At 48.4% G+C, this 24,984-nt stretch overlaps 1 protein-coding gene across 1 annotated transcript in view; it reads left to right on the top strand.

Annotated features, from left to right (window-relative positions):
* The window catches only part of LOC137541285 (BPI fold-containing family C protein-like), a 166,271-nt gene that overhangs the window by 129,129 nt on the left and 12,158 nt on the right, over positions 1-24,984 (top strand). The window contains exons 11-13 of the mRNA XM_068262523.1: positions 10,762-10,832; positions 19,779-19,821; positions 24,223-24,286. Of these exons, the coding sequence (XP_068118624.1) occupies positions 10,762-10,832; positions 19,779-19,821; positions 24,223-24,286 (178 nt within the window). The remainder of the gene's footprint in view (positions 1-10,761; positions 10,833-19,778; positions 19,822-24,222; positions 24,287-24,984) is intronic.

Genomic DNA, 24,984 nt, shown 5'->3' on the forward strand with positions numbered 1-24,984 from the left:
GATTTGACCAGAAAATACATGCAATCATGTGGCCGACCTGGCCAGAAAACATTTCAATCATGTAGCAGACCTGGCCAGAACAGTCGATACACCTAGTAATACAAATTAAAAAAAACATTTACTCACCTGAGCAGCAGCAGACCTCCTGTCCCGGCCTCCGTCCGTCGCAGCTCCCACAATCCTCTGCAGCCAGCCAGCAACTGAAACTCCCGCGCTTAGAGCAGGGCTATGGGAAAATGGCTAAATCACTCAAAGAGGTGGAGGGCGCTTATTTGGGGTACCTGATTATATTTAGTATAGCAGGGCTATGGGAAAATGGCACCCGAAGCCCTGCACTGCAGACTCAAAGTCTCCAGAGCAGGGCTTCAGACGTCATTTTACTGTAGCCCTGCTCTGCCGCAGCTGTGGGCTGCTGCTGTCAGTGAACTGACACAGCGTCTATTAGACGCCGAAAGTCAGTTCACGCTGGGGGGTGCTTGGAGAATGTTGCTGCCATTGCCCCAGTATAGCTAGTATAGTTGCCCCCAATATAGCTAGCAGTGGTGCTCGGATGTGCCTCATCCACGAATTCGGCAATCCGCGTGGTTGCAAAAAAAAAAATCTGCATTCGGCCCCGCCGCATGCGGATTTTCGTCCGCGTCCACGCAACCACGCGGATTTTCTGCCGTGAATGGCGTAATCATGCGTGGATTCCCGCCCGGAGGCGGAATTTCTTTTAACGTTAATAACAAAGCCCCCATACATGCTACAATCCCCCCAAATTTTTTTTTTTTTTTAATGGCTTTTAAAGACAAATCACCACTGTAAATGGGGCTATTAATTGGTAATACGTGGTTTTAAAAAGGGATATACGCGTTAAGCAATCAAAGAGGTGAAGGCGAGTTCCAATGGCACTTGGCGGCGAAGGTACCGCTGGAGGAGGATGAGTGGCTGACGCCAAAAAGGCCCCAGAGAGGTTTTTGTAAATTTTTTTTTTTTTTTTGCAGCAATTAGCAATGACATCGCAGCAGAGTTGTCAGTGGACACGGGCAGTGTGAACGCAGAGTGCAGTGGTGGTAGCGACTGAGTCAGGAGAAGGACTATGCGGGCGGTCAGTTCAGCAGCACAGAAGGACCACGGCAACATACTGGTAGTAGTAGTAGCAGCACAGCGTCATAGTGCTGGCCAAAAAATTAAATGCACCCGGTGACCCGGGCAGTGATAACGCAGACAGAGTGCATTGGTGGTACCGTGGTAGCGACTGAGTCAGGAGGAGGAGGAGGACAAAGCGGGCGTTCAGTTCAGCAGCAGCAGCAGCACAGAAGGACCATGCCAACATACTGGTGGTAGTAGTAGCAGCACAGCGTCATAGTGCTGGCCAAAAAATTAAATGCACCCGGTGACCCGGACAGTGTGAACGCAGACAGAGTACATTGGTGGAAGCGATTGAGTCAGGAGGAGGAGGACAATGCGGGCGGTCAGTTCAGCAGCACAGAACAGAAGGACCATGGCAACATACTGGTGGTAGTAGTAGTAGCACAGTGTCATAGTGCTGGCCAAAAAATTAAATGCACCCAGTGACCCGGGCAGTGTGAACGCAGAGTGCAGCAGCGGGAAGCGACCGAGTCAGGAGGAGGAGGACAATGCAGGCGGTCAGTTCAGCAGCAGCAGCACAGAAGGACCATGTCAACATACTGGTGGTAGTAGTAGTAGCACAGTGTCATAGTGCTGGCCAAAAAATTAAATGCACCCGGTGACCGGGCAGTGATAACGCAGACAGAGTGCATTGGTGGTACCGTGGTAGCGACTGAGTCAGGAGGAGGACAAAGCGGGCGTTCAGTTCAGCAGCAGCAGCACAGAAGGACCATGGCAACATACTGGTGGTAGTAGTAGCAGCACAGCGTCATAGTGCTGGCCAAAAAATTAAATGCACCCGGTGACCCGGGCAGTGTGAACGCAGAGTGCAGCAGCGGGAAGCGACTGAGTCAGGAGGAGGAGGACAATGCGGGCGGTCAGTTCAGCAGCAGCAGCACAGAAGGACCATGGCAACATACTGGTGGTAGTAGTAGTAGCACAGCGTCATAGTGCTGGCCAAAAAATTAAATGCACCCAGTGACCCGGGCAGTGTGAACGCAGAGTGTAGTAGCGACTGAGTCAGGAGGACAAAGCGGGCAGTCAGTTCAGCAGCTCAGAAGGAGGACCATGGCAACTTACTGGTAGTAGTACCATAACACTAAAAAATTAACCAAGGTGGGCACTAGGCAGGTAGTAACTGTCTTTATCAAGGCAGGCATAGTTAACAACAGCACATGCAGCAGCCACTTCATGTCCCCCTGTGTCTGACAATAGGGGCCAGGAACTCACCTTTCACCCAAGCCTGGTTGATTTTCAGGAAGGTGAGTTTGTCCACAGAGGCGTGGGAGAGCCGAAAGCGCTTCTCTGTGACCACGCCACCGGCCGCACTAAAGCATCTCTCTGAGAGGACACTGGAAGGAGGGCAGGATAGGAGTTCCAGGGCGTACTGGGAAAGCTCGCTCCAGATGTCCAGTCTCTTGACCCAGTACTCCAAGGGGTCCACGGGGCTGTCGGTGTCATTGAGCCCGCTGGATGACCCCATATAGTCAGACACCATGGTGGTCAGTCGTTGCTTGTGCTGGTTGGTGGTGGATGCTGTGGCTGGCACCTCTGTTCTGGGCTGCTGCACTGCATACAGGCTCTTGCTTAGGCTCTTCAGGTCTCCGGGGCGCCAGTTGCTGCTGCTGCTGCTGGTGGTTGTTGTTGTGCTGCTAGTGGCAATGGCAGGCACCTCTTGCTGGCTTGGCAGAGCAGTTACAGTGGGGGTGGAAGGCTGGGGGAATGCTTCCAGTAGTCTGCGCACAAGGGCCTCCTTCAACTCCCTTGTGCGTTGCTCGGTGGTGGATGGCGTCATTAAGTCTCCCAGCTTCCCCTTCAGACGGGGATCAAGCATCAAGGTAATCCAGATGTCCTCCCTTGAACGCATCTGAATCACCCGGGGGTCCCTGCGAAGGCAGCGCAACATGTGCACAGCCATGGGAAACAAGTGGGCCCTGCCAGCAAGATCTTCCTCGCCCTCGCCATTGTCTTATAACGCATGCCTGTCCTCTTCCTGTGCCATGTCGTTGTCCTCTTCAAACCGCCATCCACGTACAACGCCTGCTGCACTCTGCTCCTCCTCCTCCTCATTCAGGTTAGGGACCTCCAACTCTTCCACTACCTGCTGTGAGCCCTCCTCTGAGCTGGACTGTGCTGCCATCTGCTCCTGTTCTTCCAACTGCCTCAGGGCTTCATCCCCACGCTCAATTAAATTGTCCATTGCCTGCTCCAGTAGACAAACCAAGGGCACCCACTGGCACACAGAGGCCCGCTCCTCACTGACCATCTTGGTTGCCTCCAGGAAGGGACTCAGCACCAGGCATAGTTGCTGCATCAGTGTCCACTGAGTGGCAGTAATCATGGGGACTTGCTGGTTGCTGGGGACACTTAGGTCTAGCATGTAGGCCCTGAGAGCCAGCCTGTGCTGGCACAGCCGCTCCAACATGGCCAGAGTCGAATTCCAGCGAACTGGCATGTCGATGATCAGCCGGTGTTGTGGCCTTCCATACTGCTGCTGTAAGGTGGACAAGAGTGCAGAGGCAGTGGCTGACAGGCGGAAAAAGCGTACCACCGCCCGGGCATCCTGCAGCAGCTCGCTCATCCCCTGGTAGGTGCGCAAGAAGCGCTGCACCACAAGATTGAGCACGTGGGCCAAGCAGGGGATGTGCTGGAGGTTTCCCTGCTGCACTGCTGCCACCAGGTTGGCCCCGTTATCGGCTGCCACATACCCCACTTCCAGGCCTCTGGGAGTCAGCCACCTCCGCTCCTGCTTCCTGAGGGCGGCCAGGACGTTGGTGGCCGTAAGCCTCTCCTTCCCCAGGGTCACCAATTTTAAAAGGGCTTGGCAGTGCCGAGGCTTGGCGCTGCTGCTGCCGAGGCGGGCTTGCTTTCCGGGTGCAGAGGGAGTGTCGTGACAGGACCCTTCTGCATCCCCCCTGATCCCGCGTGGTGGCACCACTAGCTGGGCTCAGGGGCGCCTCTAGGCATAGGCAGTACAGGCCATTGCCTGGAGTGCCATTGGTCCTGGGGGGCGCCATGTTGCTGCATTAAGCCCCACCCCCAAATTAAGCCCCACCCAAAATTAAGCCACACCCCTGTGGGTGTTCTATTACTTGCTTCTGCTGCATCTACTTAGCGTAAGTTGCAGGCAGCTGACACCTCTGTGCCTTGTGCATCCTTCTTTCATCTTTGTGCCATCTCTGCCTCCTTCTGTCCCCTGTGCCTCCTGTCTCCTTTGCCTTTATTTGTCCCCTTGTGCTACCTCTGCCTCCCTGTTCCTCCTTTAGTTCCACTGTGCCTCCTTCTATATCCCTTTGTGCCTCCTTCTGTCTCCATGTGCCTCTTCAGTCCCCATGGGCCACCTCTGTCCCCTGCGCCTTCCTCTGTCCCCCTGTGCCTCCTTCTGTCCTTTGCCTTTATTTGTCCCCTTGTGCTACCTCTGCCTCCCTGTTCCTCCTTTAGTCCCACTGTGCCTCCTTCTGTCCTCCTGTGCCTCCTTCTATATCCCTTTGTGCCTCCTTGTGTCTCCATGTGCCCCTTCATTCCCCATGCGCCTTCCTCTGTCCCCCTGCGCCTTCCTCTGTCCCCCTGTGACTCCTTCTGTCCCCCTTTGTGCCTCCTTCTGACCCATTTTATAGGGTGCCAGGCCGACCAGACGGTCATGAGTGCTGTTCGGGGGGGACCGTGGTCACCCCCCTGCCAGATGTTGTGTCCCCAGGTGATGAACAGGCTTGCGGCTTCTAATAATCTAATCTGCAGTCTTACATTATGTGTATTTTCTGGTGAAACACTGCCCTCATTGCGAATTTTCTGATGAAACACTGCCGCATTATGTTTATTTTCTGGGGAAACGCTGCTGCATTACGATTATTTGCATAGAAGGGCACCATGGGGGGGCGCCACAGATTTTCTCGCCTGGAGTGACAAAATGGATAGAGGCACCCCTGGCTGGGCTGATGCGCTCTTGTCCTCCCTCCCTTCCATCAGTGTCACCCAGTGGGCCGTAAAGGACAGGTAGCGACCTGTCCCAAATCTGCTACTCCACGAGTCCATGGTCACGTGGACCCGCTTGCCCACAGAGTAGTCCAGGGAACGGGCCACGTTTTCCACCGCAAACTTGTGGAGTGCTGGGATCGCGCTCCTGCTGAAATAGTGGCGACTGGGGACTTGCCACTCGGGGATGCCAAATTGGAGCAGCGTCCCCATGGCGCTCCCCTCCTGCACCAGGGAGTAGGGAAGCAGCTGTGATGCCATGGCCCGGGCCAGCAAGCCATTTAGTTTGCGGATCCGCCTGTGGCTTGGAGGCAGAGGCTTGGTCAGACCCTGAAAGGTGTCGCTCAGCAGGGTCTGACGACGCTGGGATGCAGGGAAAACAGAGGAGAGAGATGACCACTGGCTGCCAGCCTCAATGTCTGTGTCCTGAGTAGCCGAGGTGGAAGAGCGCTTGCGTGCTACTACTGCTGCTGCTGTGGGGGATTCACGACCCTGAGGGAGGGATGATGCTGATGCGCTGGTGGGCCTTCTGCTCTCAGGAACCCCTGCCAGCAGTGCCTGCTTCCTCTTAAACTCCGCATACTCGCGGCAGTGGTGGCTTCTCAGGTGGCCCTGGAGGGATGAGGTACCCATCTTGCTCAGACTTTTCCCACGGCTCAATCTTTTGCTGCATAACCTGCACACCGCATACCTTTTGTCATCAGTACATTCGTCAAAGCAATCCCACACTGGTGACTTTAATTTACTGCGGCCCCCACTAGCAGAGGGTGCAGCGGAACAATGTGTGGTAGTAGTTGCCGGGGGTCTACATGAAAAGGGCGCCGGTAAAAAAGGGCGCCTGGTGGAGCCCATATATACCAACTTCGGCTACAAAAAAGGCGCTTGGTGTAGCCCATATAAACTTCGGCTACAAAAAAGGCACCTAGTGTAGCCCATATAAAAACTTCGGCTACAAAAAAGGCGCCTGGTGTAGCCCATATAAACTTCGGCTACAAAAAAGGCGCCTGGTGTAGCCCATGTAAAAACTTCGGCTACAAAAAAAGGCGCCTGGTGTAGCCCATATAAAAACTTCAGCTACAAAAAAACTATGGGATGTGTAAATTACTATTCCCCCTCCAGGCCGCCATGGATAGTGGGGGAATGAAATAATTCGGCTTCCAGCACTTGTAGCCCATATAAAAATATAGGCGACAAAAAAAAGGCAATAATATGGGCTACAAAGGGGCACCTTGCTGTAGCCGAAAACCTTGTAGCCGAAAAAAATATGGGCTACAAAGGGGCGCCCTACTGTAGCCGAAAACCTTGTAGCCGAAAAAATATGGGCTACAAAGGGGAGCCCGCTTGTAGCCTATGTCAAAACTCGGGCGCCCTTTTCTACATCTTGTAGCCCATATTTCCAGAAATAACATTGATGTCTATGGCGGCGCCCTTTTCATACAGGCAGCTCGGGCGCCCTTTTCAACCGATCCCGTTGCCGGGGGTTGCATGGTGGTGGTGCCGGCTGAAGCAGTGTCCTGTCTACTTCCTCCACGCCCACTGCTGCCGATGCCCCTGCCTGACATATGGCGATATCCTTGCCTAGGCCGAAGTGACTCGTCATCCTGCTCTGACCATTCTTCCACGGACTCAGCAGGTTGCACATAGTTAGGGTCCACAACGTCGTCATCATCAGCAGCATCATCATAATCCAGCTCTTCCTCTGACTCCCCCGCCTTCTCTTCTGTCCCTACATCCCCAGACACAGACCCCTCTTCTTCATCACCAGAACTCAACAACGCTTGTGATTGTGGCCTGATCTCAATCTCTGCCACATCAGTCCCCAGTAAGTCCTGAGCTTCTTGCATCAGCAGGTTCCCAGATGCCGGACTGAGGGACAGAACGCTGTCATCCTGGGAGGGCTGCTGACCAGTGGGTGCTGGGGTGGATGTCACAACAAGCGTGGGATGTTGGCTGCTGCTGCTTGGAGTGGTGCTCACAGTAGAGGTCTGGGAGGAAGTCATGATGTCCATGAGTACGTCAGGTTCCATTTGCTCAACCACCACACGGGGACCAGAAACTTTAAAATATTTGGACAATGGCGTCCGCTGACTCGGCCCAGGCTTTGCTGCCCCCCTTTCTGCTGCATCACGACCACGTACAGCTGGGCGTCCTCTCCCTGGACGTGGAGCAGTCCCAGAAGTGGCTGAGGCAATTGAACTCCCTTTCCTCTCACCCCGCGAAACCCTGCCAGACATGTTGCTAGTAATGAATCACTGGATGCAGTGGGCACAGTACAAGGTCACTGAAGGATGCACCAGGCACAGTACAACGGCACTGAAGGATGCAGTGGGCACAGTACAAGGTCACTGAAGGATGCAGTGGGCACAGCAGTGGGCACTGGATATACAACTAGGTCACTGAAGGATGCAGTGGGCACAGTACAAGGTCACTGAAGGATGCAGTGGGCACAGCAGTGGGCACTGGATATACAACTAGGTCACTGAAGGATGCAGTGGGCACAGTACAAGGTCACTGAAGGATGCAGTGGGCACAGCAGTGGGCACTGGATATACAACTAGGTCACTGAAGGATGCAGTGGGCACAGTACAAGGTCACTGAAGGATGCAGTGGGCACAGCAGTGGGCACTGGATATACAACTAGGTCACTGAAGGATGCAGTGGGCACAGTACAAGGTCACTGAAGGATGCAGTGGGCACAGCAGTGGGCACTGGATATACAACTAGGTCACTGAAGGATGCAGTGGGCACAGTACAAGGTCACTGAAGGATGCAGTGGGCACAGCAGTGGGCACTGGATATACAACTAGGTCACTGAAGGATGCAGTGGGCACAGTACAAGGTCACTGAAGGATGCAGTGGGCACAGCAGTGTGCACTGGATATACAACTAGGTCACTGAAGGATGCAGTGGGCACAGTACAAGGTCACTGAAGGATGCAGTGGGCACAGCAGTGGGCACTGGATATACAACTAGGTCACTGAAGGATGCAGTGGGCACAGTACAAGGTCACTGAAGGATGCAGTGGGCACAGCAGTGGGCACTGGATATACAACTAGAACACTGAAGGATGCAGTGGGCACAGTACAAGGTCACTGAAGGATGCAGTGGGCACAGCAGTGGGCACTGGATATACAACTAGGTCACTAAAGGGTGTAGTGGGCACAGTACAAGGTCACTGAAGGATGCAGTGGGCACTGGATATACAACTAGGTCACTGAAGGATGCAGTGGGCACAGTACAAGGTCACTGAAGGATGCAGTGGGCACAGCAGTGGGCACTGGATATACAACTAGGTCACTGAAGGATGCAGTGGGCACAGTACAAGGTCACTGAAGGATGCAGTGGGCACAGTACAAGGTCATTGAAGGATGCAGTGGGCACAGCAGTGGGCACTGGATATACAACTAGGTCACTGAAGGATGCAGTGGGCACAGTACAAGGTCACTGAAGGATGCAGTGGGCACAGCAGTGGGCACTGGATATACAACTAGGTCACTGAAGGATGCAGTGGGCACACAAGGATGTCACACTGTGTAATGAGATGCTTATATGCCAGCGAGCGAGCAGTGGGCACTGGGCACGGCACAAGGTCACTGACAGAATGAATGAACAGCGCTGGCAGAGAGTGGCGGTGCCGGCGGTGTCACTGGAATATACAAGTGAACACTGCAGCTGCACTAACCTGCCTGCCTGCACTACACACAGATAATCCCCACTCCCACTACACTGACTACACTGCAGCACTGAACCTGCCTGCACTACACACAGTTAAATAATCACTAGACTCCCACACTCCCACTACACTACACTGACTACAACTAACTACAGCAATCACTCACTGACTAGCTAACTGTGTACAGTATAAGAGCAGTGTTAGCAAAAAAAAACGCTTTGTTTTTAACACAATAAATGCACTTGCTCAAACAACAATGGCCTGGAGATAATCCTCTCATCACCACAGTCTAGCAAGGACAGAGCATTTCCATCATGGCCGCCGCTTTATATTCAGGAGGGGAGGGCATAGCTCCCCTCCTGTGATTGGTTGCTAGGGCCTGGCTGGGGCCCTCTGATTGGCCTGCAATGTGTCACTTCCGCATAGTTTGACGCATTTCCGCTAACCACGACTTCAGTGCCGGGTTTCACGAGCGTGAATGCGGATTTCTGTCCGCATTTACGCGAAGCCGAAGCAGATTTTCGTGGTTGAAAATCTATTCACGGCTTAGCGTGTCCGAGGCGGAATGCGTCAAAATGGTCGTGAATCCACACGTAAGCGTGATCACGACCTGGCGGTGAGCACCACTGATAGCTAGTATAGTTGCCCTTAGTGTAGGTAATATAGTTGCCCCAGTATAGCTAGTATAGTTGCCCCCAGTATAGCTAGTACAGTTGCCCACAGTATAGCTAGTATAGTTGCCCCAGTATAGTTAGTATAGTTGCCCCAGTATAGCTAGTATGGTCACCCCCAGCCAGTATAGCTAGTATAGTTGCCCCCAGACTGTATAGCTAGTATAGTTGCCCCCAGCCAGGATAGCTGCCCCAGTCAGTATAGCTAGTATAGCTGCCCCAGTCAGTATAGCTAGTATAGTTGCCCTCAGTCAGGATAGCTGCCCCCAGTATAGCTAGTTTAGTTGCCCCAGCCAGTGTAGCTAGTATAGTTGCCCCAGCCAGTATAGTTGCCCCAGTATAACTAGTATAGTTTAGTTGCCCCAGTATAGCTAATATAGTTGCCCCCAGTAAGTATAGTTGTCCCCAGTATAGCTAGTATAGTTGCCCCCAGTATGGCTAGTATAGTTGCCCCCAGTATGGCTAGTATAGTTGCCCCCAGTATGGCTAGTATAGTTGCCCCCAGTATGGCTAGTATAGCTACCCCCAGTATGGCTAGTATAGTTGCCCCCAGTAAGCTAGTATAGTTGCCCCCAGTATGGCTAGTATAGTTGCCCCCAGTAAGCTAGTATAGTTGCCCCCAGTAAGTTAGTATAGTTACCCCCAGTAAGCTAGTATAGTTGCTCCCAATGTAGGTGCCCCAGGAGTAGGAAGCAGGGCTAGATGGAGGGGCTGTGGAGGGGTCCCTCACCTGGGACCCCTCCTTCTGCCTCTCTCTCCCCTCTCCAGCATAGCGGCGACAGGTGCGGGGCGGCCGGAGGCGTACAGAGAATTACTCACCTGATCTCCGCATTTCAAGCGCTGGCAGCGTCATGACGTTACAGGTCTCCACCTCCAATGCCGCCCACTGTGCTTCCGCTAATCAGGAAGCACAGTGGGCGGCATTGAAGACGGAGACCTGTAACGTCATGACGCTGCGCTCCACGCTTGGAACGCGGAAATCAGGTGAGTAATTGTCCATACGCCTCCGGCCGCCCCGCACTTGTCGCCGCTAATTTCTGGAGAGGGAGAGAGAGGCAGAAGGAGAGGTCCCAGGTGAGGGAGGGGGAGGCATGTCCCCCCTCCCCACCGCTGCCTCCACAGCCTCTCCTTCTAGCTCTACTTCCCCCTCCTGCTGTGCTGCTGTGGGGGGTCGTGGCGACACCCCCCTGGGTGTCTGACACCCGGTGCGCCACGCCCCCCTGCACCCTATGGTAGGGATGCCACTGACGCCCAGAATATGAAATATTGCAATTGCCCCAGACTGCAACACATCATAATCATTTAATACTGTTCTTTCTTTCTTTCTTTCAGAAAGCAACTTTTTATGCCGATTCCTTGCATCTTGTAAACCTGAAGATGATAGTTTCCTTTGCCTTGCAGAGGTAGTAATTAGTATTATTATTGTGCTGTCTATACAATGCTGAAACATCTACAAAAGTTAACAAAGCACATAGTCATTTCGCTAACTGTCTCTCAGAAGAACAAGTGAGTGACTGGGACGGATTTGGCGGAAGGCCACCTGAGCCATGGCCTAGGGCACCAGAGTAACAAAGGCGGGTAGCCAGGAGCACACACAGTAGCCTCAGTCCACCTTCTGTGGCTGCCACGCTGTGTGCAGCATGTGGCTATGGACAGGAAGTTTGGGTACAGCAATCACTTCCCACCTTCCTGCAGGGACTGCTCCATTTGGCCACCAGCCGTTGACCATTGGCCTTGGGCGGTGAGAAATACAAATCCGGCCCTGGTGAGTTAAGGAGGTGCCCCAATATGACAACTTAATTTTTTTTTTTTAAAGAACTGTAAGTGTTGGTTTACCTTTTTGTGGAATAAATAGGCAGTAAGCTGACAGAAGAAACAAAATTTGCTGTGCGCAAATGATGAGCTTCACAAGTCACACCTTGCTCCCTCGGGTCAGTATCTGTGCCTTTGGGGGGATACACTCATGAGCTGCCTGATACCTTCTGTATACAAAGAATATAACTGTAATTTATAAACATAAATATTGGTAGCAGGAAAAAAGGGCGGTGGCTGAGGGTGGACGAAAAAGGCGCCGCCATAGACTTTAATGCAATTATCGTTAATACAGCGAAAAAAGCAGAAAAAAGGGCTCTGCGATAAATATCGTTAACAACATTAGAACATAACAGTTTTTGAAGTAGTTATCGTTTTAGAAGCTTGCAACTTTATAGTTTTTGTCATATTATTTTGTTTATATGTACAGATTTTACGTTATCAAAGATATTATCGTTTTTGTGTAAAAGGATGTTTCTGCAGAAGGAGTGGTTAGGGTTAGGCAACACCAGGGGGAGTGGTTAGGGTTAGGCACCACCCGGGTGGCAGTTAGTTTTAGGCAACACCGGGGGCGTGGTTAGGCACCAGCAGGGGGTGGTTAGGGTTAGGCACCACCGCTGGGGTAATTAGGGTTAGGCACCACCGGAGGATAATTAGGGTTAGGTGCCGCTAGGGGAGTGGTTAGTTTTAGGCACCACCAGGAGAGGGTTCTGTGTGAGAGTAGGGTTGGGTTAAGCTGTATTGTTGAATTACGTAACGCTTTTTAAGGTTAATATCTTTTTGTTATTATTTTCTGTCTGTTTTAACAATTGTATTTATAGTTAACAAAGTTTGACAACAATGTTCAGTTTATTCGATTTCATTATCCACCCACGCCACTGCGTTATCAAGCCAAGCCCTTTTTTTCACTGTGCCCTTTTTTCATGCACACTAAATATTCTTATATAATATCACATATAAATAGAATATTAAATAGGTAGTAATAAAAAGCATAGTGTGATTGTTAAAAAACATACCATAAAAATATAACAAAAACAAAATTAACAGTACTATCTTCAAATAAAGGTGCAGTGTTCCAATGCACCTATTAGAAATTCATTTAAAAATGCACAATGTATTCATATACAGCATAACATAAGACTTTACTGCTAAATAATACTCTTGTCCACCTATTCATATATGGCGTAGCACTAGATTTAAATGATTACATCAGGATCCTTTCCTTTCAGACGAAGAAGGGAGAGATTCGCTCAACTGGTATATAAAAGGTCCAATCTTTATTCTAAAATGTGTACAACGAACATAGCAAAAAATAGCTCAAGCTTATTGGAGCTTCACACTTGCTCCTTAGTCATAGCATACTTTCTAAAACACTGAAAATACGATTTGCATTAACAGAGCTCAAGTTTCCTAGTGGTTGCCCAAATTTCCTGCATCACACCTAAGCACCAAGAATAATAAATACATCTATTAAATTGGCTATCTGGGGTTCTCTTTGGACAACTGTTGAACACAAAAGACAAGGCCATGTCTGGCTACATATCCGTAAGCAGTGGCTGCATGGTGTAATGGATAAGGGCTCTGCCTCTGACACAGGAGACCAGAGTTCAAATCTCAGCTCTGTCTATTCAGTAAGCCAGCACCTATTCAGTAGGATTAGGCAAGTCTTCCTAACACTGCTACTGCCTATAGAGCATGACCTAGTGGCTGCAGCTCTGGTGCTTTGAGTCTGCCAGGAGAAAAGTGTGATATAAATGTTATTTGTCTTGTCTACTTTTTCTCTTCTATTGAGCATAACTGGTAAATTTTAGGCCAGCTTCAGTTACTACTGTTGTGGTACAGTGGTTAGGGTGCTTGCCCACCACACAGTGAGACCCGGGTTCAAATCCCAGCCAATGTGAGTTGGCTTTTATGCTACAAATCCTTAAAGGGAACCTAAATGGAGAAGGATATGGATTTTTCCTTTTAAAATAATACCAGTTGCCTGAATCGCCTGCTGATCCTGTGTCTCTAATACTTTTAGCCACAGCCCCTGAACAAGCATGCAGATCAGGTGCTCTGACTGAAGTCAGACTGGATTAGCTGCATGCTTGTTTCAGGGTGTGATTCAGCAACTATTGCAGTCACAAAGATCAACTGGACTGCCAGGCAACTGGTATTGTTTACAGGAAACATCCATATCACTCTCAGTTAAGGTTCCCTTTAAGCAACCTAATGTTTCTATTGCATTAAGCATAAATGGTAAATTTTAGGCCAGCTTCAGTTACTACTGTAGTGGTACAGTGGTTAGGGTGACTTGCCCACCACACAGTGAGAGCTGGGTTCGATTCCCAGCCATGGTATGATGTAAACTGGTTTTTGAAATAGTATAATTCCCTGGCAGATGAGACCCTCCTCCCTTCGATAGGAGGGAGGAGGGAATAGATAGGAGGGAGGAGGGGACCCACAAGAGGCTAATTAAAATCTCCCTAGCAGAGTGTGTAGCAGCTGTCCCATAACTATTTAGTGCAGGCAGACAACTGAGTGAAATGGCATAAGGACCTTGCTTGGAGGAGGGAGGGTGGGCGGGCCTCCAGCAATGAGAGCAGTGTGTTCGGCAATAATGTGTCTGCTGACAGTGATATGGAGGGTCAAAGTTTTGCTCAATAAAGCATTATGGGGCGAATCAAACTTCCGCAAAAGTTTGCCTGATGCAGGCGAACGCGAACCCCCAAACTTCGCCTGGAACCGTTCGCAGCCTAACCGTTCGCGACATCTCTAGGCACCTCTAGCTACTTAATAATGAGGGTACTTCTGGCTACCTAATACTAAAGGACACCTGTAGCTACAGTACCTCTGACGGGTAAGCGAAGTAAGGGAGAAGTCATAGCTTTGATAGCTAACACAGTTGCAGTGTAGTTTGGCAAGCATTTGTAGGTCCATGGAGGGCAAAGTTTAGGGTGCCAGGACATTTGTGCCTATAGTCTCCCGTGAGGTAAATCTGGGCCTGCATTAGGATATTCGATTGGCAACATTGAACAGAAAGCAGCATTAAGGACAGGCAATGATGGATGATGGAATGGTCTGTCAGACATAAACTATAGCATACAACGTTATATAGTCTTGATTTTACATAACATACTGTATATAAAAACATTATTTACAGAAAAGGTAATACTTAGAGGTGGTAACATTAAATTAAGTAACAAAGTTAAAGAAAGGTGGGGGGAAAGGCTGCGCGTCCCTAAACACATGTTGCTATTGAATGGTTAATCACACAGGCATACACCGCCTCTGTCAGACTGAAAAATGCATGCCCTGCATCCTAGACAAGTGCTAACATTTATTAAACTAGGAGGAACCTTGGCTTCCAATATGGTTTGCATGCAAAGTATATTATACTAGACACTTGCGCCACGGTGAGGCAAACCTCTGGGCAAGTGACCTAACCTAAATTTAAATCCTTGGGAGCAGCTAAGCAAAAAAAAAATTGTAACTTACATTTTGTTGAACAGCGAGGAGAACGCCTGCGCATATCTCTAAGGCTGCATCTGAAATGACCACCAGCTCAGTGTGAAGCACCTAAATAGATTTTCTGCACACTTTGCATTCAATTCAGATGCAAATCATATGCAAATCCGCTACTACTTATTATGCAAAATAAGTAGTAGCAGATCTGCATATTATTTGCATCTGAATTCAATGCAAAGTGTGCAGAAAATCTATTTCGGTGCTTCACACTGAGCTGGTGGTTATTTCAGATGCAGCCTTAGAGGTATGCACAGGCGTTCTCCTCACTGTTCAACAAAATGTAAATTAAGTAACACTGATTGGATTAACACATTTGAAATTAACATATTCTTTTATGATCTTGCTTTGTACCTTATTGTCACTCATTGAGTCACTCCAAAACCGAACTATCTGTAGTTTCAGTATAGCGTAGAGGGTCAGATTCCACTGGAGACATAGAATTCTTGCTGACTCCGAGCTTTCTACATCTAAAGGGGAGACTGGATTACAAGTCTTCTCTGAAATTGGGCAAACATTTAAAGAACATAACTGTTACGTACACTAGGAAGGGAGGTAGAGGAGGAGACCGAAATGGAAGGTAAGTCTGTTTGTGGGCAGCAGTGGTGTACCTAGGGCATTTGACACCCGGTGCTAGGTATTGAAAGACACCCCCCCCCACGGGCGAAAAAATGGGCGTGGCTATGGCCGGATGGGGCGGAGCTAATTTAAAAGTGCACCCAAGTTTTAGTCAACCTTTCTCCAGGAAATTCACATCATTGCGCAGCTTTTCTCCAGAAAATACACAAAATGTCAGAAGCTTTCAACATAAAATACACGTAATGCGAGAACATTTCACCAGACATTACACGTTATGTGAGCAGATTTCACAAGAAAATACATTCAATCATGTCGGCAGATTTGACCAGAAAAAAATCATTCAATCTTGCGGTAGATTTGACCAGAACATACACAATGTCAGCACCAGATTTCACCACAAAATACACAATATCAGTAGTTTAACTGACCACAAAATACACAATGACGGTAGTTAAACTGACCACAAAATACACGACGGTAGTTAAACTGACCACAAAATACATAATGACGGTAGTTAAACTGACCACAAAATACATAATGACGGTAGTTAAACTGACCACAAAATACACAATGTCGGTAGCAGATCTGACCACAAAATACACAATATCGGTAGCAGATTTGAGTGTTGGCAAGCTGATAGCCTGGTGGGTAGGTGGTGAAGGGTGAGCAGCCTGATTGCCTAGTGGGTAGGTGGGCAGCCTGCTGGGTAGCAGTGGTGGGTAGGGGGGCAGCAGTGGTGGGTAGCCTGCTGGGTAGCCTGGTGGGTAGGTGGGCAGCAGTGGTGGGTAGGTGGGTAGCATGGTGGGTAGGGGGGCAGCAGTGGTGGGTAGGTGGCCAGCCTGCTGGGTAGCCTGGTGGGTAGGTGGGCAGCCTGCTGGGTAGCAGTGGTGGGTAGGTGGGCAGCAGTGGTGGGTAGGTGGGCAGCAGTGGTGGGTAGCCTGCTGGGTAGCCTGGTGGGTAGGTAGGCAGCAGTGGTGGGTAGGTGGGCAGCCTGCTGGGTAGCCTGGTGGGTAGGTGGGCAGCAGTGGTGGGTAGGTGGGCAGCAGTGGTGGGTAGCCTGCTGGGTAGGTGGGCAGCAGTGGTGGGTAGGTGGGCAGCAGCGGTGGGTAGGTGGGCAGCAGCGGTGGGTAGATGGGCAGCAGCGGTGGGTAGGTGGGCAGCAGCGGTGGGTAGGTGGGCAGCAGTGGTGGGTAGCCTGCTAGCAGTGGTGGGTAGGTGGGCAGCAGCGGTGGGCAGGTGGGCAGCAGCGGTGGGTAGCCTGCTGGGTAGCCTGGTGGGTAGGTGGGCAGCAGCGGTGGGTAGGTGGGCAGCAGTGGTGGGTAGCCTGGTGGGTAGGTGGGCAGCAGTGGTGGGTAGGTGGGCAGCAGCGGTGGGTGGCCGGGCCGGTGCACCTGTAAAAGAAAAAAACCTTACCTGCAGATGAAACCTCTCTTCCGAGTCCCAGGCAGCCTCCGCAGCTCCTCTTGAATGTCCCGCGCCGTCTCCTGCTGCGTCATCAGTGCAGGGCTACGGGAAGATGGCCGCCGAAGCCCACACTGGAGACAAAAATAGATGGCAAGATGGCGTCGGCGGCCATCTTGCCGTCTATTTTTGTCTCCAGTGCGGGCTTCGGTGGCCATCTTCCCGTAGCCCTGCTCGGGTAAACTGAGGGCGGCTATCAGCCGCCCTGTCAGTGCCCGTTGCCGGCGCCCGTGGAGGGGAAGCGCCGAAGGAGGGGAACTAGGTGAGGGAGATGTGGGGGGGTATTTCCCCCCTCCCCGCCGACGCTGCCACCCCTCCTTCAGCGCTGCTTCCCCTCCTGTGTCATCAAGGCTTCTGGGGAGGCCTTGATGACACCCCCCCTGGAGCTGACACCCGGAGCGGAGCGCTCCTGGCCGCCCCATGGTAGGGACGCCACTGGTGGGCAGTATAGGCTGGGTTCTGTAATCTAATATAGTTAAAGCAAGAAGTTTTAAATCAGGATGATACCATTTATTGGCTAACTACAAATGAATAAGAATAAACAAGCTTTCGGCCTTGCAGCCTTCGTCAGGTTTACATCCTGTTAGTTTGCAAGCTGGTGGTACAGACAGCTTATATACATGCAACATCAAAAGGGAAAACAGATATTTTTCTCAAGCATAAATACGTCATTAAGATGCCTTAATACAAACAGACCATCTAAATGGGGTAAGATAAGGATCCTTGTTTACTCCATTGCTCACAGACCTGGTATTACGATTGACCCAGAGGTATCGTAAATTCTTAGTTCACAAGTTCAGCTAGAGTGGCTGAGACAGTTCATATATCATCAATCTCATACCAATATAGAAAGTTGTTCTTATTCAAACCCTTCTGCACAGCTTTGAACCAATTTATAAATTTTGTTTCTGCTATTAATCGGTCATTTGACATTTTGAAGCCGCTCTTCAGGGCAGTGACACGAAGATCATCCATGCTGTGTCCGTTGGACCGAAAGTGTGTAGCAACTGGGAGTCCAGATATGGTATCATTAATAGTGTGCCTGTGTCCATTCATACGTTTGCGCAGTGTTTATCCAGTTTCTCCCACGTACATAACATTGGGGCATTTAGCACACATGATCAGATATACCAGATTGGTGGACCCACAGGAAAATTTACCTTGTACTCTGTACTCCTGTTGTGAACCTGGTATCGTTACCCTGTCAGTGGAGTAAATGTGTCTGCAGGTCCCACATATTTTTTGTTGGCAGGGTGATGTTCCATTTTGTTGAGGCCTCAAAGAGCTCCTGACAATCATCTGTTTTAGATTGTGTGGTTGCCGATATGACAAGAGTGGAGGTTTAGGGAATATCGTTCTCAGTCTGTGATCCTTGTGTAAAATGGGATGAAGTTCCTTAGTAATCCTCCTTAAGATTTCCAGGTGTGGGTTGTAGGTGACAACCAAAGGGACACGTTCCTCTTTCTGGTTTTGCTTATATTTCAGGAGTTCAGTCCTGGGGATGTTGCTGGCTTTCCTGATTTGGGCCTCAGCCATGGGAGGACTGTAACCTCGTTTAATGAAAGTGTTCTTAAGGTGATCCAGGTGCTTGTCTCTGTCCATCCTGTTAGAACAAATCCGGTTGTACCTTATAGCTTGGCAGTAAATTATAGAGTTCTTAATGTGCTTGGGATGAAAACTGTCATATCTTAGGTATGTGGGACGGTCTGTAGGTTTGCGATACACAGAGGTTTGTATGTTGTTACCCTTACCCCTGATGTATATGGTGGTGTCCAGAAAGTTAATCTCTGTGTGAGAGTAGGTAAGTTTCAATTTGATTGTAGGATGGAAGACATTGAAGTTCCTGTGGAACTGGAGAAGATCATCCTCACTTGTGGACCAGATGATTAAAATATCATCAATGAAGCGGAAGTAGGCCAAGGGTTTTATGCCACATGCATTGAGGTATTCCTCTTCGATTTTGGCCATGAATAGATTTGCATACTGTGGAGCGAATCGTGAACCCACTGCCACGCCCATCTGCTGTAAATAGAGGTCCTGTCCAAAAGTGAAATAAATACCCTACTGCTACTACTAATATAGTTAAACATACATGTGATACCCAGTTTCTTAGCATTCTTGCCTCATTGATGCTTACCAGGCCCGTTTCTTGGGCCGTGCGGGGCGTGCCGCCACCCGGGGCACTGTTGGGAGGGGGTGCTGTAATGGAGGGGGGAGCCAGAGCCGCGGGGAGGGCAGCCCGACCTCTCCCTTCCTCTCCTCTCCCGGGCCGCCCTCTGTGCTCCCCCCTCAGATGCAGAGTAATGCGCAAGGGAGCGCTGTATACAACATACTTCCCGGCATTCCAAGTGCTGCTCTCTCGCCGCCGGTCTCTTCCTCTTCCTCTGTATCACCGTAATTGGAAAACCCGAGCGGGGGTGGTATGTCCCCGCTGGCTCTAGTATTTTGTGCACCCACCACACAGAAAGGGGGCCACAAGAGTCTGGAGAAAGATGCCTCAGAGGAGATCTAATTAACATGTATAAATACATCAGAGGGCAGTATAAATGCTTATATAAATAGCTACTCTAGTGGACTGTAAACGTAGCGGACCAAGGAATGGGAAGGCCCTATGCTATCCAGAGCATTCCCTCTACTCAGGTAAGTATCAAACCTAAAGTGAGTTTTCTGTATCACCGTAATTGGAAAACCCGAGCGGGGGTGGTATGTCCCCGCTGGCTCTGTTTTTTGGTATAAAATATAATATAGTAATCCAGTTATCCAGAGATACTGTACCATTTACTCCTTGTGGTATTAATAAACAAATATCCTACAATATTCCCACAATTTCACTGCAAAATCCACCTGCTCATCCTTGCTAATTCACCTTAGATCAATCCTGGAAGGCTGGGTTGCCAGCAAGTAGTTTTAGGAAAAGAGGTACTGTATATCTCACATGTGTACATGTAGGAGCTGATCTGACCATTTATATTTATTCCTCTTTCATGCAGTTTCCAAATTTCTGAATTCAAGAGTGAGGTGGGACCTGTTAATGTATGTATATCCTGATCATTCTATACAAAAGTATATACTAAGAGTGTTAATATAAATTAGTAAAACACTTGGAGAGTAACTAGAAAAGATGTGGAAAAGAAAGTGGCCCCATTAGTAGTAGGAACACTTGGTGCGATGACTCGCTGAAGGATTGGCTTCAACAGACACCAAAAACAATATCAGACATCTCTAATCAGAGGAGTGCAGTGTCTGGACTTCAGTGAATACAAGGATATATAAATGCAAATTGATTTTATTGTCCAGAAACCCATTTTCTCATTTTTATTTGCTTTTAGACTTTAGTTAGTATCCTTTTTGTATGTGGTTTTGGCAAATCAGAAGTTCATAAGGCCTTTTGCTTGGCACTGGGGATGTGAAACATGTTGATTTTCCAGAACTACTGGCCAATAAAAATATACTAAAGGCCCCCCTTAAAGGAAACCTGAGACTAAGGGAAATAAAAAAAATGATATATACATGGGGCTTCCTCCAGCCCCCTTCAGGCTGATTGGTCCCCTGCCAGCTGAATCCTAACTAAGCTAGGCGGGTTGTACTACGCATACACGGCCTGGCCCACCGCATGCGTGCCCCATCGTGCTTCCATCACCGGGAGAGTTCTCCACCTGTGCAGTACTGCTGCGCAGGCGCGGAACGCTCCCAGCTGCAGGAGCGCAACGGGGAGTACGTGTGGCCAGACTGGTGCTGAGCCACACGCCGAGCTGCCTAGCAGAAGATCCAAGACCTTCAGTGGGAAGATGGTGAGGGACGATCAGCATGAAGGCGGCTGGGGAAGCCCCAGGTATATATATTTTTCTTTTACTCGGGTACACTTTAACAATAGTTAACAAATTCACTGTGTTGCATTTGCTTTTTTTTTTAAAAATAAGGATGCTGGCCACAGATACTGACATGAAGTGTACACGTTTCCAGTTTCGCAGCAATGACATGCATATTTGTGGGGTTGTCAAGGAGCATCAGATTGTATTTCGGTAGTTGGTAGTAACACTTTTTTCTTTTTACTTCAATTTAGATCTGACAACAACATTTTACTGATTTGTAAAAACATTTTCATTTTCGCAATAAAAAGAAATACTGAAGTCAAATTGGGCAATTTCCCAAATCTCATATACAGGGAAAATGGCAAAGTAAAGCAATAAAGTGTGCCTGAGCTACTGGTCCTGCCACTCAATTTGAGCAACTTTCTGTCTGTGGTCATCATCAGAGGCTTATCCTGTCTTTGAAGGCTCATCACACTCATCAGGGATGCCATTTATGTATCTAGTATTTTGTGCACCCACCACACAGAAAGGGGGCCACAAGAGTCTGGAGAAAGATGCCTCAGAGGAGATCTAATTAACATGTATAAATACATCAGAGGGCAGTATAAATGCTTGGCAGCCGATCTTTTTGTCCCTAGGCTTGTGCAAAGGACTAAGGGGACATGATCTGCATATGGAGGAAAAAAGGTTTTGCCATCTATTTAGGAAAGGATTCTTTACAGTAAATGGAATGAAATCTATTACTACAGGAAGTAGTTATGACAAATTCTATATCTGCGTTCAAAGGAAGCTTGAATGCTTGATTTGCAATGACAGACATCCATGTACTGTGGGATGCAAAAGTTTGGGCAATGTTGTTAATCGTCATGATTTTCCTGTATAAATCGTTGGTTGTTGCAATAAAAAATGTTAGTTAAATATATCGTATTGGAGACACACACAGTGATATTTGAGAAGTGAAATGATGTTTATTGGATTTACAGAAAGTGTGCAATAAATGTTTAAATAAAATTAGGCAGGTGCATAAATGTGGGCACTGTTGTCATTTTATTGATTCCAAAACCTTTAAAACTAATTATTGGAACTAAAATTATCTTGGTAAGCTCAGTGACCCCTGAACTACATACACAGATGAATCCAATTATGAGAGAGAGTATTTAAGGGGGTCAATTGTAAGTTTCCCTCTTTTAATTTTCTCTGAAGAGTAGGAACATGGGGGTCTCAAAACAACTCTCAAATGACCTGAAGACAAAGATTGTTCACCATCATAGTTTAGGAGAAGAATACATAAAGCTGTCTCAGAGATTCCAGCTGTCTTTTTCCACAGTTAGGAAGAAAGCTAGTGTTGTATCATATTTTCTGAACTCGATGGCTGGAAATATTTTTTTCAACCCAACTAACTATATGTAGCTATGTGACATTAAAGTTCCACGATCCATGGTGGATCACCCTTCTCATATTGAGCTGGGTTTCCTGCACAACTGATCCTTCAACCTGTAGACCTCACTTCCAGAGTCATCACAATTCCACAATTTTGCTCTTCGAGCACTACCTGTGGCTGTAAGATATCAGCCCTAACTCTCTTCTGGAAAGAAAACTCATGCATTTAATTTTCATCAGTCCCAGACTGTTAATCCCTGGCCTGAAAGAGGGGTGGGCTTCTTCTACACCACGTTGACCCTTGAAACCAAACAACGATGCATAAACAGCATTCAGTACTGCAGATTCTCATAGCCACATCTTATTTACCTTGAGTGAGGCAAAACCAGCAAACCTAGTTCAAAACCATAACTTAATCCGTTTACATTTTTATGTTTGTTAAAATTCCTTAATGTTGGCAAAGCTAAGATTTACTTTTGCACATGTTTCATTCTGCAAAACTGCCACTAGATGTCACTGCAAGCTAAATAAAAGCTGTAGCCTAGCATGACTTCCTAAAGATGAAATGCCACTCATGGAAACTGAACAATGACTCAGATACTATTACAATGGACAAGCCAAGGAGGGCAACTGAAGTGTCATCAGCATTCTCTACAACCTACTGTATATATGAATTACAAAAATGTGTGTATACGCTCTATTATTCAGTGCCATAATGAGTACAGAGATGATGTGCATATGGGACTTTTGTTCTGCAGATATCAGGTGTACTCCCTTACTGTGTTTAACCCATAGACTGCCACGGACATCTACAGGTGTTCTGTGTTTAAGCATCCATACAACGTGGCCGTCTAAAGGAATTTGAGTACAAAACTACTTCCACCTGCTGCGGACGTCTATAGGCATTTGTGTCCCTATAGTCATGTGCCTTGGATGTCTGACACATCCCTTTGTGACGCAAAAAATGCCAATCATATGACCCTTTGGCAGAGTGCGCCGACTGGGTCATATGCATAGCACTGCCCCCATTTAGTGACGTACTCCCTGCTGGGCAGGAATTATGTCACTAAGATTCCCAATGGTCCGCACATGCGTGCCACGGCACACGGCGCTCAGGCATTTACATTCACTGCGTTGCCCTTAGACCTCCATTAGTGCTAGCACTGTGAGTTAAGTGTGGTGCTTGCAGTAATGTGCTGCAGCCCTGGCTTTTTAACAGAAGTGCTTTAACAAGTAAAAGCGCTATTTTTCTTTAGGAGGTGCTACTAGAACCCCAGAATATCTGGAACACCTGTGAGCAGAGAGCATGAGAGAAGGGGTTAGTGTGGTCACGACAGTTTGTGAGCAGAGTGTTACATTTTGGCCAAAACTGTTGCATACTGGAGGTACTGTATTAATCTGCTAATCAAGTCCTTTACCTATACAACCATTAGGGAGCCCATACGTGTTGATTACTACATAATCTACTCAAGCACATTTCTTTGCTGATTGAATCAACCCAATCTATGATTGCAGCAGAGCTGTACTGCTGTGTATTGCAAAGGCTGGCAGGCCTAGAAAGGCAGAATGGCACTGCTCTGGTAGTGAGGGAGCAGTGCAGTCACACTACAGCAGTGACAGGCAGCCCCAATCTGGTCATCCCCAAGTGCCATATGCATGAAATCAACAGCCAAACTCGGCAGTGTTATAAGTCATCTACCTCAATGAATGCTTTTTCAGTGGGTGATTGGGTTTGGAGAATGGCAGAGATTCTAACCGAGCTACCCTTTTAACTGATCAGAATGAATAGGCCACAATGATTCTTCCCTGTGCTGCCAGTACCCTCTCTGTACAGGTGATCCCTTTTGGGCTGTTACACAACCACTACACTGCCGCTGGCACAGGGCAGTGGCTGGCTCCTACTGTACACTACTGCAAATGTGCGGGTATTTAGAGTAAGATAGTATCTTAAAGTATGAAAAATGAAGCCAAATTTAGGGCTGTAAAAGTGTTAACTTACAGAAAGTGAGTAAAGTGACAGACCTCAGTGGACCTCGGTGTCTGATGTCTTCTTTCTGCTGCTGGTCACTGTCCAAGCAAGACTTGACCATGCAGAGCCATTACAGTTGGTAATGATTGTAACTGCTAAAAGTCATATTCTTCCCATTGTCATTTTTAATATATAACTACAGTTAAACTTTATCTGCTATACTTTAAATAATCATGAAATGAAACGTTTTACAGGCTTGATGTTACTTTGTAGGTTGCATTGTTGACGGAGTCACTGGGACAGAGTTTGAAGGAATCTCTACTTCTAACAATAAACAGTAAGATCTTCACATCTTCACGTTCTCATGAATCCATTAAGTAACATTATAAGGCTCGTACACACATCTAACAAAGTGCACAACCAACCAGATGACATGACCAACCGCACGACAACCTGTTGATACAACCTGTATTTCGACACTGTCAAACTAACAAAAACGACCAACTCATTTGCATACTGTGCACACAAGTGGATTTACACATTGCACAATATGGCCGAATTCAAAACATGTACAAATGACTTATACACAATAGTCGAGTGAGTTTACTCACTCGGCAAAGTGGCTGGATAGTGTAAAGGTTAAGGGCTCTGCCTCTGACACAAGAGACCTTGGTTCAAATCTCGGCTCTGCCTGTTCAGTAAGCCAGCAACTATTCAGTAGGAGACATTGGGCAAGTCTTCCTAACACTGCTACTGCCTATAGAGCATGTCCTAGTCGCCACAGCTCTGGCGATTTGAGCCAGGAGAAAGCGCAATATAAATGTTCTGTGTCTTGTTTTGTTGGATCAGGCAGACCACTTGTTTCTTATCTAGTCTTTGCCAAACATACACCAGCCCAACAGACCAAGTTTGGACGATAGTTGGGCGTAATAGTCCTTGGCCCCCTACTGTTCACGCTATACACATCCTCCATTGGCAAGGTTATCTCCTCCATGGGTTTTAACTATCATCTGTATGCAGATGACACCCAGATCT

This window comes from Hyperolius riggenbachi, chromosome 12, assembly GCF_040937935.1.
Source record: "Hyperolius riggenbachi isolate aHypRig1 chromosome 12, aHypRig1.pri, whole genome shotgun sequence".
In the NCBI taxonomy this organism is placed as follows: Eukaryota; Metazoa; Chordata; class Amphibia; order Anura; family Hyperoliidae; genus Hyperolius; species Hyperolius riggenbachi.